Raw genomic sequence first — 18,628 nt, forward strand, 5'->3', positions numbered from 1 at the left:
CTGCTGAAGTTTCACAGCGACTTTTCAAATGGAGGTTTCTTTGTCCTCAATTTTCATGGTCAGTGTACTTTCACTCTGTTGATGAAGGCAAAGAATTCCAGTTGATTTTTCTCATAGTGTCGACATAAACTTTGTTCCCTTGATTCTACCAACCGAGAACCAATAGGATTTTTCTCGCATTTCATGCCAGAGGTTCCCATGACCCTTTTTTCTTCCTGATATATTTATTATTTCCCATCTCTTTTGTAGTAAGCTTGGATTTACTCCAAGATAAGTGTATTGTATGTGAAACTCTGATATGGAGACCACTGAAATACATTTAGTACCTTTCATAGATTTCCTCATCTCTGTCTTCAGATGAACCTCGATAGCAAATGTCATGTGATTGCAGAGAGAACAAAGCCAGTCTTTACTGATTTTGAGAATGAATGCTAAATAATTTAGGGAAAAAGATACCAGTCCCTTATCTCTCATGAGGACTGCCACATGGACTTCCTCAGGACAAGAGACTGAGGAAGATCATATCAGAGCCAGACATGGATGTGGAACCATTTCTCTTGCAGAATTCCAAATATATGTAAAGTTTTTATTTAAACATTATAATTTTTAAAATTTTATACTTTTTCCTTTCAATTTTAGATATTCCTTGATATTAAGTAATTCTGTAAGCATTTGAAGCTCAAGACTTTCGTAAAACTATGATTTACAAATACAGACATTTTCCTGTACCTAAGCATCATAACAACACAAGAGGAATGCTTTTTGTAAGATTTCTGTTTATTCAGCAAATGTAATTGCTCTTATTGTTTTTTATGAACCATGTAGCATTCCAGCTCAAGAAATGTCAGCCTCCCCCAGCAGTTCCACAGGCAGAAATGCTTACTGAGGATGAGGATTTTGAAATAGGTAATGTTTTCTTCATTACAACGTCATTAGCTCAACCCACCTTTTTTACACCCACCCAACTGCAGTAGTCAGTCAAGTAAATGAGTATTTGTCAGAAATATTCCTCAAGCTTTGCTAGAGAGATATACACAGAGGTCATGCATTGAGTAAATATCTTTTTCTTTCTTCATCTCCATGATTTTCAGTGGTTTTTTTTCCTTTTGAATTTTGCTTTTGTCATTTTGAGCACATTTTCCCCCTACATCACTCAGTAGTTTGCATTTTTCTCCTGAAAAGCAGTTTTCAGAGACAGACTTAAACAGATGTTGGTGTTTAGTTAGGGAACCGTGTTCATGAACTAGAAGAAGAAAATCATTTGTGGCTAAAATAATGATTAGTCTAACATTGACCTTTCATTGAAACTGGAATACAATTGGTGAATACATTTAATGATAATATTTAGAGATTTTGTTTTTTCATTTTATATTAATGATCTGTTTCATTAAATAATCATCAGGTCACATTAGGAAACCAGCCGTGGTGTACGTTTGCCGTATAGTTATTGCAATGCAGGATTTCTCTGTCTCAATTACAAATACTGTGTCCTGTTGTCACACCCTGTTTCAGACCAGTGGTGAAACCATGTGACCTAATTTCTGCTCTACTCCTAAGGGCTTAGTTAATGAGAACATTGTGCTAATTAGGCCAAGTTCATTGTATAGCCCTCTCTGGATGCATTAAAGCCATTCTGTTGTACAACCTTAAATCCCAAGCATCTATTTCTCTGTTCTTTCTCTCTTTCTTCCCTCCTTCCTCCCTCCCTCCCTCACTCACTCACTCCCTCCCTCTCTCTCTCTTTCTTTCTTTCTTCCTTTCCTTCCTTCCTTCCTTCCTTCTTTCCTTTTCTTTTTTTAGTAGTCATGGGCAAAGGGAAATGAACATAGACACATCAGTCAAAGAAGAAAAATCTGCTACATAATTTCTGTAGAAATATTGGTTACATTTAAGATAGCATTTTTATAAATTAAGAACTGAAAATGGCACCATTTCATTAAACAGACTACACATGAATACCGATCTTGATTCAGAAACAGTTTGCGCACTCACTTAAGCCGCATGCGTGTTTAATACATTCCCACGCTGCGTGTCCTGGAGACAGAATCTTCAAGTATATGCTGTGCTGGCTCCTTCAGGAGACTCCGTGAGGTACCAGTGCCACCCTGGGTACACGCTGTCCGGGACGGACACGCTGACCTGTATGCTCGGCTCGCAACTGCAGTTTGAAGGCTCTCTCCCGACGTGTGAAGGTATGAAGTTTATACTACAAATATGCTTGTTCAACACGGAACACGATGTAACTTGCATTGGTCTGGACTTCCTTGCACGTGTCTGAATTTCTTTGTATGCATCTGGATTTGTCTCTATCTGTGTTATGATTCCATTGCAATTAAAATCACCGGCTAACAGAAATATCTTACCCTTGCTTTTAGGTAGCTCCACAAAATAAATCAAACCTACAGCAAATAAGAAGTCTTACTGTTTCCCAACAGTTTGTCAGGAAAATTTTCATACATATGGCAAAGTTGAAATAATTTAAAAATAATACCCATTGCCTATGTTCCACCATTAATGTTTACTACATATCCTTTGTCACGTTTCTCTTATCTGTCTGTCCATCCATTAATCAATCTATATTTTTGATACATTCAAGGCAAATTGCAGGCATCACTACACTTCCCTCTGAATTCTTTAGCATGCATAAAATTAGTGTTTACTATTTTTTTTCTGTAGAATGTATAGACATTGAAATGCACATATGTTGCATACAATAAATGCACACATTTCATATTTTTACAGCTTTAAATTGCATAGACCATATGCAATAACAGATAATATACAATAGCAGAACAAATTATGAGGTTGAATCTATTGATTCAGTTGATTTGAATATCATTAGATCATTTAAAATACATTACTTAAAGGCACCACTTTTAAGCACTATTGGAAGAAAAAAAGATTTGGAAGAGACGTAAATAAGCTAAAATGTCTCATTATAAGTCAGAAGTATGACTGGTTGCCTGTCAAAGAGCTTTCCAAGATAGATTTTATTTTGTAACTATTTTTGTAATCACAGTCACGTTTATTTCCTTTAAAGAATGGAACTCTCCCCTTTCAGGGAATTTGAATATTATCATTCATTAGGGATAGTGAAACATTTAAAAGGGCCAACACTTAGGAAGAGAAGACCCAGAGTCTAGACTTGATTATCAAGTGACCTTGGTTACTAATCTTCTGAGCATCATGTGTAATGAGGATCATTTATCTGCATCATTTATGGGATTGGTGTAAAGATGAAGTGAATATTAAATAAATTCTAAGCGATTTATAATGTTAATTATCCACTCTATAAAAGGCAATTTTCTTTGCATTGCAATAGTATTGATTTTGCAAGTGCTCAGGCCCATGAATTGATTCTTCCAGAATATCTGGTAACTTTGTGCATTTTCATTACTAATGAGGCAGAATTTCAGTCACTCTTATAGAGGGAAACGATTTTCAACACCTGAAGAAAATCTGGAATGAATTTTTATTAAATAACCAAAGTAACTTAGGTTGTTTCTGAGAAAAATGTACTTTGGAATTGCACCTACGTGCGAGCCAGTGGGTGTGGGAAACTCCGCAGGCACCCCGCCCTTTGCCTCTTGCTTTAAACACTTGCAGGACCTTTGTGGTTGCGGTGCCAGCTGAAACCCTGCCTCTAGCTGCCTCTGTTAGAAGCAGGGGGTCGCATGGGGCGCTAAGTCAGGACACTGGTGTCATTTTTTTCCTGGGAAATCCAGCGTGTCAGGACCACTTTACCTCAGCGACAGTGATCTCCAGAGGGTTCTTTTCTCGAGGTGGTGGAAGGGGTGGGTATGAAAGTTTTATCTTTTGCCATTTTATATAAAAATTAACTAAGGTAAATCTTCACATGTTGAAGGCAGATTTTAATTCCACCAAACACAGCCTTAAATTTCTCAGAATAGGTGACTTTCAGCAAGGGTGGTCTTAGCTGATTAATGAAGAAAGGTATAAATGTTTACTTAACATATGCTACTTTAAAAATAGGGAACATGCCTCCATTCTCTTGTCTGTCCCCAAGATTAACCTGGTTTTCACTTAAGTGAAATTGATTCATGACAATCCAGGAACAGAGTAGATCAACACAGCAGGGGCATCATTCTCTAAATTACTTCCACGCTCAAACGTTTGCAGGGAGTGTCCAGCTAACAGCCTCCCTGTACTCAGCCCAGAGGTCCCCAGGCCCTACTGAACTTATAGGAATTACTATGTAGGATGACCTAGTTCTCTTCTGTTTCAGTTCAGGAGTAAATTTGTTTAGAATGAACTGAGTTATCTTAGCTGTCATTCCCTAAACACCTCATTATTTAAGAAAGGAAATAGGGACTCGGATGTTGTCTATCAAATACTTAAACACTTAAGCACTTAATTGTCATTTTTCTTCCAGTACTTTTCTATTATTTGATTGGGCCCAAGTGGGGGCCAATTCCCCAATAAATTCTTGATGAAAAATTGTACTAGTTATGAGTCCTACTTCTTCAAATGTCATAACCACACTTTTAGAAGTTCTGCTTTGAAAATTATCACCACTTTAGGGTGGTTGATTGTTCCTTGGGAACAATGGGAATAAATTGTTCTGAAAGTTCACACTTTTTACAGATAAATATTACCTTGTGGGATACTTACCTTAATTTAGAAAAAAAAATTGAATGAGGCTCTGGAATGTTTTTCAACACCACCAAGCAATTCTCTCATTTTCTTTAGACACCAGCTGAGTGCCCCACAGTTTAACTCAATTCAAAGACACTCCCAACCCTCAGGAAATTCCAAGGGTTTGGGGAGCTCCGTGCCAGAACCTGGGACAGAGGCCAAGTATATTTTAGCATAGAAGGCTATCACGAAAGTGACTCTTCTCAAGTTAAAAAGAAGAGAGAAGCATTTCAAAAAGTGAAGAGAAGCAGTAAGAAAGGTTTGGAAGTGTGGAAGGACATAGGGCATCCAGGAAAGAGGGGGTGACCCCCAGCAGCTTGCTGTTAGGGTGTGTTTGAGGGAATGGCATTATGTGGGCTGGAAACCTACAGGACGCCAGATTGTAAAAGGTCTTCAGTGTCAGGTGGCTTCGTCCCATAAACAATGGAAATCCATCAATGGTTATTCTTTTTAAAAATTGGAAACATGCATTATCAACGAACACTAAAGACCATCAGTGACCTTCAAAGAGTGTCCATTCCTTGGGAAGCCTAAGTGTGACAGTAACACGTCTCCAGGCCTCCAGGTGACAGAGTTCTCCGTATCACAATTCTTTCATACCTAGACGTGCTCTTAAGAGTTAATCTTATTTATCAATCCTAATGTTTGAGTCCATTACTTTTGCTGAAGCCCTGCAAGGTGCTTTGGGTTTTAAGGCTCACGCTGGATTTTTCTCCACAAGTAAGCTAAAGGAGTAACTGCGCAGAGGGAGGGGACGCAAAGCTCAAGCCAGTGTCTCAGCAGCACGTTCCTTCAGAGTTGTCTTTGCCAGGGCCCTGACGCAGATGCTTCCCGGGGGTGGGAAGTGTCCGATAGCCCCCGTGGGAAACAGGGTGTTTTTAGCACGGAGGGCTCAGCTTAGGGGAGCCTGCGGTCTCTGAAACCTTCTCGCTGTCAATGGGGGTTGCTCCTAGCAACAGTTTCCAGAGGAAGGGAAGGGATGGGCACGTGGGAGGGGGCGTGAGAAACACAGGAGTGGAGGCACTTCCGCTCACCTGAAGACAGACTCATTGCATCTTCAAAACAGTATGTGTGTCTGAAAGAAATACTGTGAAGGGTCGTAAAAAGAAATGAAGCAAATAATCTCACTGATGTTTTCATTTTATCTTCTCTAGAAAACAGAAACAGGGAATCAGAATAGCTGTGTTTAAGAATCTGCATCTGATCTCTAATCACACCCTGGGTTGTGCTCTCAGCTCTCCAGGTGCATTTCAGCAGGTGGATGGTTTCCTGTTTCCAGGTGGTCCTGCTGTCCCAGTGTTACCTACTAGCTATGGTTGTGGTGATGAAATCGCAGGACAGAGATGCAGGTTAACTACTTGTCCCGTGTATTAACACACAGTGACATGTGCTCGGTAGCATCTTCACGTCAGGAACAGGCAGGCGTGTGGTCGGATGTTGTAACACCGTCTGCCCACATAGCGCTTTAGGTTTAAGAAAAACATTTGCATGTTTTTTATCTGATTATAACCCTGAGGAGGAGCTTTATTGCTGTCTAGTTACAGCCAACCTCTGGCTCTTATTGTAAATTCAAAACAAGTCCAGGAGATCCTAAAACCCCAGGCCCTGCACACATGCAGACAGAAAGAACTCTAATTTATTTTACTTTATTAACATCAACACGTTCATTTCTGAAAGGCCGTAATATGTTTTACAGAGTGATCTTACCATCAACACAGAAGAAGATACTTTTTAAACTAAGTTGTTTGGTCTATGTATTTTGGTTTAAATTATTTTTATATTACTTGCCATTAATTAACACTGTAAGTATACTTTAAAATCTACCTAAAATACACATTTATTAAAAGGGTTCTATGAAATGTCTCATCTTCGGTGATTTTATCCCTAAACGTTTTCTAAATTTTAAGGTACGTCTCAATTGGAATACTAAGTTAAATGAAAAAAAGGGGGGAAAATACTCTTTTTAACCATTACTTGAATCAAAACATATAAGCTTTCTCATCTGTTTGGGTTTTGAAATGTATTCATAAATAATACACATTTCATTAATTAAAAGGAGATAACTCAACAAATAAGACACACTTCCATTGATAGAAGCTCTTTTCCATTGAGGAAAAGCGGATCATTTAACTTTTTAAACATTTTGTAAATAGTTTTGGTACATCTTTATTTATTGTTGAACCATCACCAATAAGAGAAATAATTTCCTCTTAATAATTCTGTTCACAAACTGTTTCTGGAGGATACTTAAATTAGCAGTGAGAGAAGTGACTGATTAAGAGACTTTGGTGATTTTCTTTTGCATTCATACCTACACAGATGAGTTTTATTGTGATTAACTTGGAGTAGTTGAATAATGAAAAAAAAGTGAGAGGGAAAATTGTGTCAAGGTGTCCATATTATCTTAATGATTCATTCACGATAAATTAACCCATTAGAAATCACTCCCACCTTACACAGTAGAAACCCAGGTGTCCCATATGACTCATCTCTTATCACAGTCCCAAGCAATCACATCAAATGTTTAAAATTTACTGTTCTAAATATAATTAAAAGTATAATCAAAGGCAGAAATAAATATAATTTTATTATCATCGTGTATAATTTCACAATGTTTTTGTAATATTACATTGAAAAGGTGAGGTCTTACACTTTAGTTGAAAACTTGGGATCCTGCGGTTGAGTCCACAAGGCACCTGCCCTGAGTTAAGTGAGGTGTGTGGGCAATTCAGTCATAGACTGAATGGATGGTCTATGGACCGTGGATGAGGAGTGAAAGGCACATATGGTATGAACTGTCCCTATGGCAGGGGTCCCTCCTTCCCTCACCAAGGGCAGGTCAGCAGGAGCCAGACCATGGCTTCTCCACCTTCTCCAGGTAAAGAAAACGTCCAGGTTCAGTGCTTCTTTTCAAGTTGGCAGCTACCTCAGCTTGGCTGCCCTAGGATCAGGTTGACAGACTTCATCCCTTTGACTCTTGGTCTCCTTAGAGTTGAACAGGATTTATCTATCCATCTATGGCTATCTGTCAATCATCTACCAATCTCTTCTATCTCATCTGTATATCAACATATATATATTATACATAATTATGTTTTAAATTATAGGGTGATGTTAAAATGTTGCTTCCCGGTTCTGTTTGTGTCCTGTATTAAATTTGGTCACATCTCAGTAGGATTGCTTTGTTGTTGTTTTTTTCTTTCATGAGCTTGTATATCCAGGGTTAGAAACTATCCTATTGAAGTTGCATTCATTTTGTTAAGGAAAACTTTTACTGGTGCGTTGTTCCTTAGCACAATGCCCAGCCAGTGAAGTCCGGACAGAATCTTCTGGGGTCATCCTTAGTCCAGGGTATCCAGGCAACTATTTTAACTCCCAGACGTGCTCGTGGAGCATCAGAGTGGAACCAAACTACAACATCACCATCTTCGTGGACATTTTCCAAAGTGAAAAGCAGTTTGATGCACTGGAAGTATTTGATGGTAAGTCTCTTAAAACTTTGTTCACATACCAGTGACCTATGCATAATGTAATAAGGATGCCACTATAATGTTTCTGTAATGCAAGAACTTGAATATTTTCTTGAAGTAAATTACATCTCCCCCAAACAGAAAATGAATTATTCTTGGGCTTGTGTGGTCTCAGAGATCAAGCGGTAGGTAAAACATTTCCATGCCATTCCTAATGTTGCAACTTTTAAACCATTAGGATGCTGGTGACACACCCTGAAAATGTACTGAATTAACTTTAATCATTCTTTAATGTGGGGCTTTGAAGTAGATGATTTCAAAAGATCTTCCTTTCCCTTCTTCTAAGATTATATTGATTTAGAAGATATTTTAGAAAATTTAAGAGGGCTAAAAGTACTTTAATCAGTCTAAATGACTATTTTACTAGAAATATATAAAAGTAATGGCTCACAGAGATTTCTGGGTGATAAATGCTATAGGAGTCTTTAATGTACAGTTTTTTTAGATTAGTAAAATAGTTTACTGAACAAATGCTAATACTGTTTTCAACATGAGTCATGCATTTTTGTACAATTCTAATGAACTTTTAATATAACAATGCTATGCTTAAACATACTATGTGGTTGAATTGTCAATTTGAACTGGAACTGATATTAATAATTTTTCTTTGTACAGAAGCATTATCATAGCCCAGAATATCAGACCATGATACAATTACGGCTGTACATAATAACAGGGTTTTTACATGTTCTGATGGATTTCTCATTGAGTTCAGATAAATAACAATCAATTCAGTGAAAAAAATTACTGTAATTGATTCTCTGTGTGTTTATATGCCTCTTAGTGACTTGATGAATCATAATAGTCAAGTTGCTTCTATGGATAGACACTCGATGAATCAATTTGTGTATTTCCAAAGATGAGCTGCTAAATTGGAAATTAAACTCATACTTATATACATAGGAACAGAGGACTGAAGGGTAATGTTTTCATTTTCCGAGGGTTTTTAAGGGTGCGTTAAAATGGACACATGCTACTGAAGACTTTCCTCTTAGTCTTTAGGGTGGGAAGAAGTGACGCATTAGCCACGTACAAAAATGGGCTTCTTTTGTCAGTGAGGAATCCGGGAAACTATCTTAAGGCCAATTAGGTGTCATAAAAAAGTACAGACAAGCAGTTAACCTCAGGGGCTGTGTGTGTGTGTTTGTGTGTGTATATGCTTACATATTCCTATACATGCAGTACATAGTTATATGTATTTACATAATCACTCTAAATGTATGCCTGTTCCTTTGTTTCACCTTGGTTGAATTGAAATTTAGCTGGCAGTGCTTCTGCATCTTCTTATTTCAAGAGCAAAATCATTATCAATAATTTATGCCTGAAGCATTTACAATGTGATCTTCCCAAAATATAGACAGCTCAAGCCCATTATAAACCACTTGCAAAATAGATAATAGAGATAATATCAAAGCAGTTGCTGTCAAAATTACCAGAGATCTATGACTAGGTGTGTTTCAGTGTCAAAGAGTTCTCTATAAAATGAAAGGTCAGAATTTTATATGAATAATTTTTTAAGCATTGGCATTTTTGTTGAAGTAAATGTCATGTTCATTGCATCTGTTTTGTTGTGTTTTTTGAAAGACAGTGGCTCTTTTATAGCTCTTGAGTTGACCAAAAAAGGAAAAAGTTGAATATGTTGATTTTAAGCTTTAATAACCCAAGAGTTTATTGCTCTCTATGGCTCCAGTAGTGCTTATTCCTCAATTTAAAAACAAAATAGGACTTTAATCATTAGAGAACTCAATTGAGAAAAAGGTGTCAGAAGAAAGATGGTGGCCTTCACTTGTGAGGAACTTGCTAGTTTCCATCTTGGTAACAGAGACTACACATACACACTCACACACACACACTCACATACAATTTGTATATTGCACACTTCTGAATGTTTACACAATTGCTGTCATATTATATTTATCTGCAAAGAGATTTCACTTGTCAGTATGCTATTTTTTTATTTTTTTATTTTTTTTTTTTTAACATCTTTATTGGGGTATAATTGCTTTACAATGGTGTGTTAGTTTCTGCTTTATAACAGAGTGAGTCAGTTATACATATATATATGTTCCCATATCTCTTCCCTCTTTGTCTCCCTCCCTCCCACCCTCCCTATCCCACCCCTCCAGACAGCCACAAAGAACCGAGCCGGTTTCCCTGTGCCATGCGGCTGCTTCCCACTGGCTATCTACCTTACGTTTGTTAGTATATATATGTCCATGTCTCTCTCTCGCCCTAACACACCTCACCCTTCCCCCTCCCCATATCCTCAAGTCTGTTCTCCAGTAGGTCTCTGTCTTTATTCCTGTTTTACCCCTAGGTTCTTCATAACATTTTTTTTTCTTAAATTCCATATATATGTGTTAGCATACGGTATTTGTCCTTCTCTTTCTGACTTACTTCACTCCGTATGACAGACTCTAGATCTATCCACCTCATTACAAATAGCTCAATTTCGTTTCTTTTTATGGCTGAGTAATATTCCATTGTATATATGTGCCACATCTTCTTTATCCATTCATCCGACGACGGGCACTTAGGTTGTTTCCATCTCCGGGCTATTGTAAATAGAGCTGCAATGAACATTTTGGTACATGACTCTTTCTGAATTCTGGTTTCCTCAGGGTATATACCTAGTAGTGGGATTGCTGGGTCATATGGTAGTTCTATTTGTAGTTTTTTAAGGAACCTCCATACTGTTCTCCATAGTGGCTGAACCAATTCACATTCCCACCAGCAGTGCAAGAGTGTTCCCTTTTCTCCACACCCTCTCCAGCATTTATTGTTTCTAGATTTTTTGATGATGGCCATTCTGACTGGTGTGAGATGATATCTCATTGTAGTTTTGATTTGCATTTCTCTAATGATTAATGATGTTGAGCATTCTTTCATGTGTTTGTTGGCAGTCTGTATATCTTCTTTGGAGAAATGTCTATTTAGGTCTTCTGCCCATTTTTGGATTGGGTTGTTTATTTTTTTGTTATTGAGCTGCATGAGCTGCCTGTAAATTTTAGAGATTAATCCTTTGTCAGTTGATTCATTTGCAAATATTTTCTCCCATTCTGAGGGCTGTCTTTTGGTCTTGTTTATGGTTTCCTTTGCTGTGCAAAAGCTTTGAAGTTTCATTAGGTCCCATTTGTTTATTTTTGTTTTTATCTCCATTACTCTAGGAGATGGGTCAAGAAGGATCTTGCTGTGATTTATGTCATAGAGTGTTCTGCCTATGTTTTCCTCTAAGAGTTTGATAGTTTCTGGCCTTACATTTAGGTCTTTAATCCATTTTGAGCTTATTTTTGTGTATGGTGTTAGGGAGTGATCTAATCTCATACTTTTACATGTACCTATCCAATTTTCCCAGCACCACTTATTGAAGAGGCTGTCCTTTCTCCACTGTATATTCCTGCCACCTTTATCAAAGATAAGGTGACCATATGTGCATGGGTTTATCTCTGGGCTTTCTATCCTATTCCATTGATCTATCTTTCTGTTTTTGTGCCAGTACCATACTGTCTTGATTACTGTAGCTTTGTAGTATAGTCTGAAGTCAGGCAGCCTGATTCCTCCAGCTCCATTTTTTGTTCTCAAGATTGCTTTGGCTATTCGGGGTCTTTTGTGTTTCCATACAAATTGTGAAATTTTTTGTTCTAGTTCTGTGAAAAATGCCAGTGGTAGTTTGATAGGGATTGCATTGAATCTATAGATTGCTTTGGGAAGTAGAGTCATTTTCACAATGTTGATTCTTCCAATCCAAGAACATGGTATATCTCTCCATCTGTTTGTATCATCTTTAATTTCTTTCATCAGTGTCTTATAATTTTCTGCATACAGGTCTTTTGTCTCCTTAGGTAGGTTTATTCCTAGATATTTTATTCTTTTTGTTGCAATGGTAAATGGGAGTGTTTTCTTGATTTCACTTTCAGATTTTTCATCATTAGTATATAGGAATGCCAGAGATTTCTGTGCATTAATTTTGTATCCTGCTACTTTACCAAATTCATTGATTAGCTCTAGTAGTTTTCTGGTAGCATCTTTAGGATTCTCTATGTATAGTATCATGTCATCTGCAAACAGTGACAGCTTTACTTCTTCTTTTCCGATTTGGATTCCTTTTATTTCCTTTTCTTCTCTGATTGCTGTGGCTAAAACTTCCAAAACTATGTTGAATAAGAGTGGTGAGAGTGGGCAACCTTGTCTTGTTCCTGACCTTAGTGGAAATGCTTTCAGTTTTTCGCCATTGAGGATGATGTTGGCTGTGGGCTTGTCATATACGGCCTTTATTATATTGAGGAAAGTTCCCTCTACACCTACTTTCTGCAGGGTTTTTATCATAAATGGGTGTTGAATTTTGTCAAAAGCTTTCTCTGCATCTATTGAGATGATCATATGGTTTTTCTCCTTCAATTTGTTAATATGGTTAATCACATTGATAGATTTGCGTATATTGAAGAATCCTTGCATTCCTGGAATAAACCCCACTTGATCATGGTGTATGATCCTTTTAATGTGCTGTTGGATTCTGTTTGCTAGTATTTTGTTGAGGATTTTTGCATCTATGTTCATCAGTGATATTGGCCTGTAGTTTTCTTTCTTTGTGACATCCTTGTCTGGTTTTGGTATCAAGGTGATGGTGGCCTCGTAGAATGAGTTTGGGAGTGTTCCTCCCTCTGCTATATTTTGGAAGAGTTTGAGACAGTATGCTATTTTAAAAATTACCTACACTGATACATGTTTATCTAGTTCATTAATTTTAAATGCTGTGTAGAATTTCTTTGAAAAGATTTTTTTTTTTTTTTCTTTGCGGTACGCGGGCCTCTCACTGTTGTGGCCTCTCCCGTTGCGGAGCACAGGCTCCGGACGCGCAGGCTCAGCGGCCGTGGCTCACGGGCCCAGCCGCTCCGCGGCATGTGGGATCTTCCCGGACCGGGGCACGAACCCGCGTCCCCTGCATCGGCAGGTGGACTCTCAACCACTGCGCCACCAGGGAAGCCCTGAAAAGATTTTTTAATACCTTTTTAAAACCCCAAACCACAACTTAGGATCTAAATTTTGCCATAAAAATGCTGGAATAAACATTTTGCTGTATAAATAACACTTGTGCACATATGTTGGCATTTATAAAAAATATAATTAAAACCTTCATTTGTATTGGATATTACCAAATTGCTCTCCAAAGTGATTATACTAACTTGTACTTTCACTAGTATTGCATGAAAAATTCCATTCCCTGTATCCATTCAATGTCGTAAATACTAATAATAGTAAAAACTACTTTCATTTTTTAAACTACTGCTGTTTTATAGGTAACTTTGTATTCGATTTAAGTATTATGTATTAGTAGCATATATGTCTGAAGTTATTTTGGTTGGCTATTGTTTCTTTTATTACTATTTTTTTAACAGGGAATGTACCTGCTGCTTTATGTATTTGGAATTCTTTGTCTCCTTTGGAACTAAATAGCTGTATATCGTATAGCTAGACTCCAATTTAATCAAAAGCTAAAGGTAGTCTGCATTTTGTAGGTGCTAATTCATATCATAACTTTTTTTGTTTTTTCTGTTTCATTTAGGTTCTTCTGGTCAAAGTCCTCTGTTAGTGGTCTTGAGTGGAAACCATACTGAACAGTCAAATTTTACAAGCAAGAGTAATCAGTTATATCTCCGCTGGTCCACTGATCATGCAACCAGTAAAAAAGGATTCAAGATTCGTTATTCAGGTTAGTAAGTGAGGTTAAGATTTAATATAACAGTATTTTTAATACAAAGGATCTGCATTAAATTTAAAAATTACAATAGATAAAGATTTATAGTATAAACCTAGTATCTGAAGATGAATAATTAACTTCAGTAGAAATAATATGATGGGAAATTACTCTGAGTGATATCTCTAAACTACATTAGGGAAAATAAACTATCTGTTGATTACTATTAAAATTTTTTGTTGCTAAAATCATAAACTATTGAATTGCATGCCACAGAAAGCAAAGACATTTCCCCCCAAAGTAAAGTAATATAATATAAATTAGTTTTAAAATATGTTTAAAGGCTAAGGAGACAACCAGGAGGAGATAATCATATTGCATTTAATTTTTTAAAATTTAAATTTAAAGTTATTTATTTATTTGTTTATTTGGCTGCGTTGGGTCTTAGTTGCGGCACTCAGGGATCTTCCTTGTGGCTCGCGGGCTTCTCTAGTTGCGGCGCACGGGCTTAGTTGTCCCGCGGCATGTGCGATCTTGGATCTTACTTCCCCGACCAGGGATCAAACCCATGTCTCCTGCACTGGAAGGTGAATTCTTAACCATTGGACCACCAGGGAAGTCCCTGCGTTTAATTGTATAAGTAATAATAACATCTTACTATTAATAGTATGCCTTTTTATTGGTTATATATTTGTATGTCTCTTTATCTTTATGCAGACATACAAACAAACATATATAAACATATACAAAATAAATATGTTTACGTATATATTTCCTTGTCAACATTTAAATTATTTTGTTCCTTCCCCATATATTTCAATCACTTTCTGTCAGTAGTTTTTTATATTAATTAAATCAGTTAATACATTTGTGAGAGATTAGATCCTGGGTATGTTTATCGATGTGACCAGCCCGACACCTAATGTTTATACTGCCCTACAAAAGCAGTAGACAGACAATTTAAATTCCTCAGATATTTTAAATACTAAGAAAAATATCTAACCTTTTCTCAGTGTCTCACTCAACAATATCCATGCTAACAATTGCGATATATTTCCCAAGGGAGATGCCCATTCTGTGCATTTCATTGACCAGTGTACCTCCCAGAGGTTGCTTATTCCAATGTCTGTAGTACATCCTCAGTGATGAGAACATCCTGAGAGAGGAACAGCGAAAGGTCTTAGTAGTTTTAAGAATATTTTAGCTCTCTCTGATTGGTAGACGTCATGAAATGGTAAAAAGCATCAGGGTTTTGAAATAGCTCTTGATGTAAGTTCAGGAGGCATGAAATTCACTCATGCTTCCTCTATAATGTTTAATAAAATATGCTCAGACTTTTGTTTTCCCGCCTTTGCTGAAAGTAGCCATTCAAAAAGCTTATCAACAAAGAGCTCACAGTTGAAATCGCTTCATTCGAATGGGTATTGAGAGCATTAGGGCAGTGATTGGATTTGTGTTCATCAAATTCCTTGTTCCGAAAACTAAATACTCAGACCTGTAGAATTGTTTGAATTTATTTCCAATGAGCAAAAATGGACAGTGCAGGGGAGATAATGGTGAACATAATTTATCTTGTTTTATCTGTGGCAAATTACTTAGTAGCCTGGCGATGTGATTGTACCTTGAATTCTGTCTTTCGAGGGATATTTTCATTCCTTATAGAACAAGAAGATTCTCTTTGTTAAACAGTGTTGGGAAAGTAGGAAAAAGGAGAATTTTAGAGAAGGCTATAAACTGTTGTTCTGTGAATGGACCTATCTATTTATCTCTCTATAGATACAGATACAGATAGATCTTTGAACAGATTTTCACTTAAAATTTGATGAGTCAACGACCTCTGCTAGCAGTTCATCACCAGTAATTTCAGAGCAGTGATTCAGTGAAGATCCCTGAACTGTAATATTGTGGGCAAGGGAGCTGCGGCCCATAATATAAGCATGTGTTGCATCACAAACCTTTGTTTGCCTTACATGTGTGAAGCATTGGTCGTCAGGCGTAAGAGCAATATAATTGATCTACATGATTAACCAACAAAACAACAACAACAAAAAGCAAGTGCTTGTCCATTGAGGTTCAAGCCAATTCAATAAACTGCTGAGTGTTGAGCAAAAAATGGCCCTTAAATGAAAGAAATGAGAGTAAGTGAAATAAGCTTCAGTAATGGGAGAGTCAGAACTACAGACTGGCTGACATACACCCAGAAACCCCAGGATAGCCAACTCTGCCTGCTGTCTTCCATCATGATTTCTACTTGAGTGTCTCCCTCCTTCACCTGCCTTTCCAAAGCACCACGAGCAGAATGTAAGGATTGGCCCCTGGTCCTCTTAATTCTTAACATAGCCAGGAGTCAAACAGGTGGGACCCCATGTTCTAATCTTCCCCTTTGCTTTTCTGTGCCATGTCTCCCCGCTCTGGGCCCCTCTGTATCTTGTTCTAGATGAGTTAGGAAGGAAGGGATATTTTGACAGCCTGATGATAGAAGAAACACAGTCAATAGGAAAGAAAATAATTATTGGACCCTGTAGAGTTAGACAGTCATCCTGCAGATTATCTCTCTTAACAGACTGAACTGTGACAAAACTCACAGGTGACACCCTGAGAACCGTGTGGTCTCACTGCCCCTTCAGGAGCATTTCAGACTTTATCTTATCTCTGAACTTGGAGCAGGGTCTACAGTCGGCTTGGCCTTCCTACTTTTCATCATCATCATCATCATTATTATTATTTTAATTTACTGGCACAATAATTCTGGGTAGTTGTTAGCTGGGGTGCCTGATTATACTCATACCTTCCCTAAACTAAATATTTTGGTTCATTCAAAACTTACAACATTTAGTCTCCAACAGTTGAACATGGAAAATGGTATGCCAGTAGGACAAGAGTTTCGTATAAGAGTTAGTGGATTTTAACTTAATAAAAATGAGTCCATTAAAAAAATGCAGCGGTACCTCATCCAGCTGAGACTGTTCTCTGAGGATGCTTCTCACAGGAACATGGTTGACAACCGAGGCCAGACACACAGACATCGCTTCTGGGCAGTGCAATGATGTGAAGGCTTCAGAAGGTTTCTGCTGAATTTATTTCTAAGGGAAGGTTCAACATTAAGCATTCAGACCTGTGTGTGTGCTTTCTATTTGGGACGCCCACAGGGAAGTGGTACATTTAAAACCTCTTCTTGCAAAAGGCACCCTGGATCTCCAGGACTTCACAGCTTTCTTTATTTTATTGTTTTACTCATCTGAAGGGAGTTCATATGATTTTATGCTGCGGTGAAACTGGTCTTGTAAGAGTGAAATGAGTTTCTTTCTCTAAATGTGTAAATAAGATGCAGAGCTTTTTAGCCATTGAAATGTTACGTTCTGCGTAGGTAAGACTGTGATTTTCACAAATGACTGTCTCTAATTTTAAAAAGTCTCCCTACAAATGTGATGATTGAAGCTATTGTAAGATTTTCATTGACCTGAAGTAGTAGTGCATTTTCTTCAAAGATTGTATTCAAACCCCACATGTTAAAAAGAGGCTTGGGGCTTCCCTGGCCGATGCAGGGGACGCGGGTTCGCGCCCCGGTCCGGGAAGAGCCCACGTGCCGCGGAGCGGCTGGGCCCGTGAGCCATGGCCGCTGAGCCTGCGCATCCGGAGCCTGTGCTCCACAACGGGAGGGGCCGCAACAGTGAGAGGCCCGCGTACCGCAAAAAAAAAAAAAAAAAAAAAAAAAAAAACAGGCTTAACTGTCTACGTCATCATACAATTCTCAAGAATTCTCAAGACCATTTAACAACAACAAGGAAAAAAATTAATGGCCTTGATTGCAAAATGTTATATTCTTCTATTTTCTCCATTTTAATGATTCTCTTTTCTTTTTCTTTTTTTTGTTTTTTTTTGGTCAGAAAGTTAGAACTCCATCATCACATTGATTAACAGTCACAGATAATCTAAACTTCAAACTTAAGAAACTTGACCTTTGGCTCTAGATTTTTCTGGATTTTTAATTAATTTATTTTTTAGACTTTTTTTTTTGGGAAGTTTCAGATCACAGTCAAATTGAGAGGAAGTTACAGAGATTTTCGCTTTACTCCTTGGCTTCCCACATGCACAGCCGTCTCCATTTTCAGCATCCTCACCAGATGGCACATTTGTTAATGAACCTACACTGACACATCGTTATCATCCAAAATCCGTAGTTCACGTTGGGGTTCACTCTTGATGTTGGATGTTCTATGGGTTTGGACAAATGTAAAATGACATGTATCCACCATCATGGATTCATGCAGAGTAGTTTCATTGCTGAAAAATCCTCTGTGCTCTACCATCCTTCCCCCACCAGCCTCTGGAAACCACTGATCTTTTCACTGTCTCCAGAGTTTTACCTTTCCCAGAATGTTGTAAAATCGGAATCAACAGTCTGTAGCCTTTTCAGGTTGGCTTCTTTCACTCAATCACATACATTGAAGGTTCTTCCATGTCTCTTCATGGGTTGATAGATCATTTCTTTCTAGCGCTGAATAAAAAGAAACATTGGATGGACCACAGTTTGTTTATTTATTCACCTACTGACAGGCGTCTTGGTTGCTTCTGAGTTTTGGCAACTCTGAATAATGCTGCTATGAACATCTGTGTGCAAGTGTCTGTGTGGACATAAGTTTTCAACTCCTTTGGGTAAACACAAAGGAGGGTGTTTGCTGGGTCATATGATAAGAGTGTGTTTAGTTTTGCAAGAAGCTGCCAAACTGTCCTCCAAAGTGGCTGC

At 37.8% G+C, this 18,628-nt stretch overlaps 1 protein-coding gene across 1 annotated transcript in view; it reads left to right on the forward strand.

Moving 5' to 3' along the window:
- LOC103084768 (CUB and sushi domain-containing protein 1-like) overlaps nucleotides 1–18,628 on the forward strand; it is a 338,785-nt gene that overhangs the window by 214,216 nt on the left and 105,941 nt on the right. Inside the window, 5 exon segments of the mRNA XM_082931482.1 lie at nucleotides 1–58; nucleotides 826–906; nucleotides 2,079–2,192; nucleotides 7,950–8,138; nucleotides 13,750–13,896. The exon segment at nucleotides 1–58 is cut by the window's left edge and continues 1 nt beyond it. Of these exon segments, the coding sequence (XP_082787608.1) occupies nucleotides 1–58; nucleotides 826–906; nucleotides 2,079–2,192; nucleotides 7,950–8,138; nucleotides 13,750–13,896 (589 nt within the window).

This window comes from Lipotes vexillifer, unplaced genomic scaffold, assembly GCF_000442215.2.
Source record: "Lipotes vexillifer unplaced genomic scaffold, Lipotes_vexillifer_v1.1 scaffold1980, whole genome shotgun sequence".
NCBI classification, from domain to species: domain Eukaryota; kingdom Metazoa; phylum Chordata; class Mammalia; order Artiodactyla; family Lipotidae; genus Lipotes; species Lipotes vexillifer.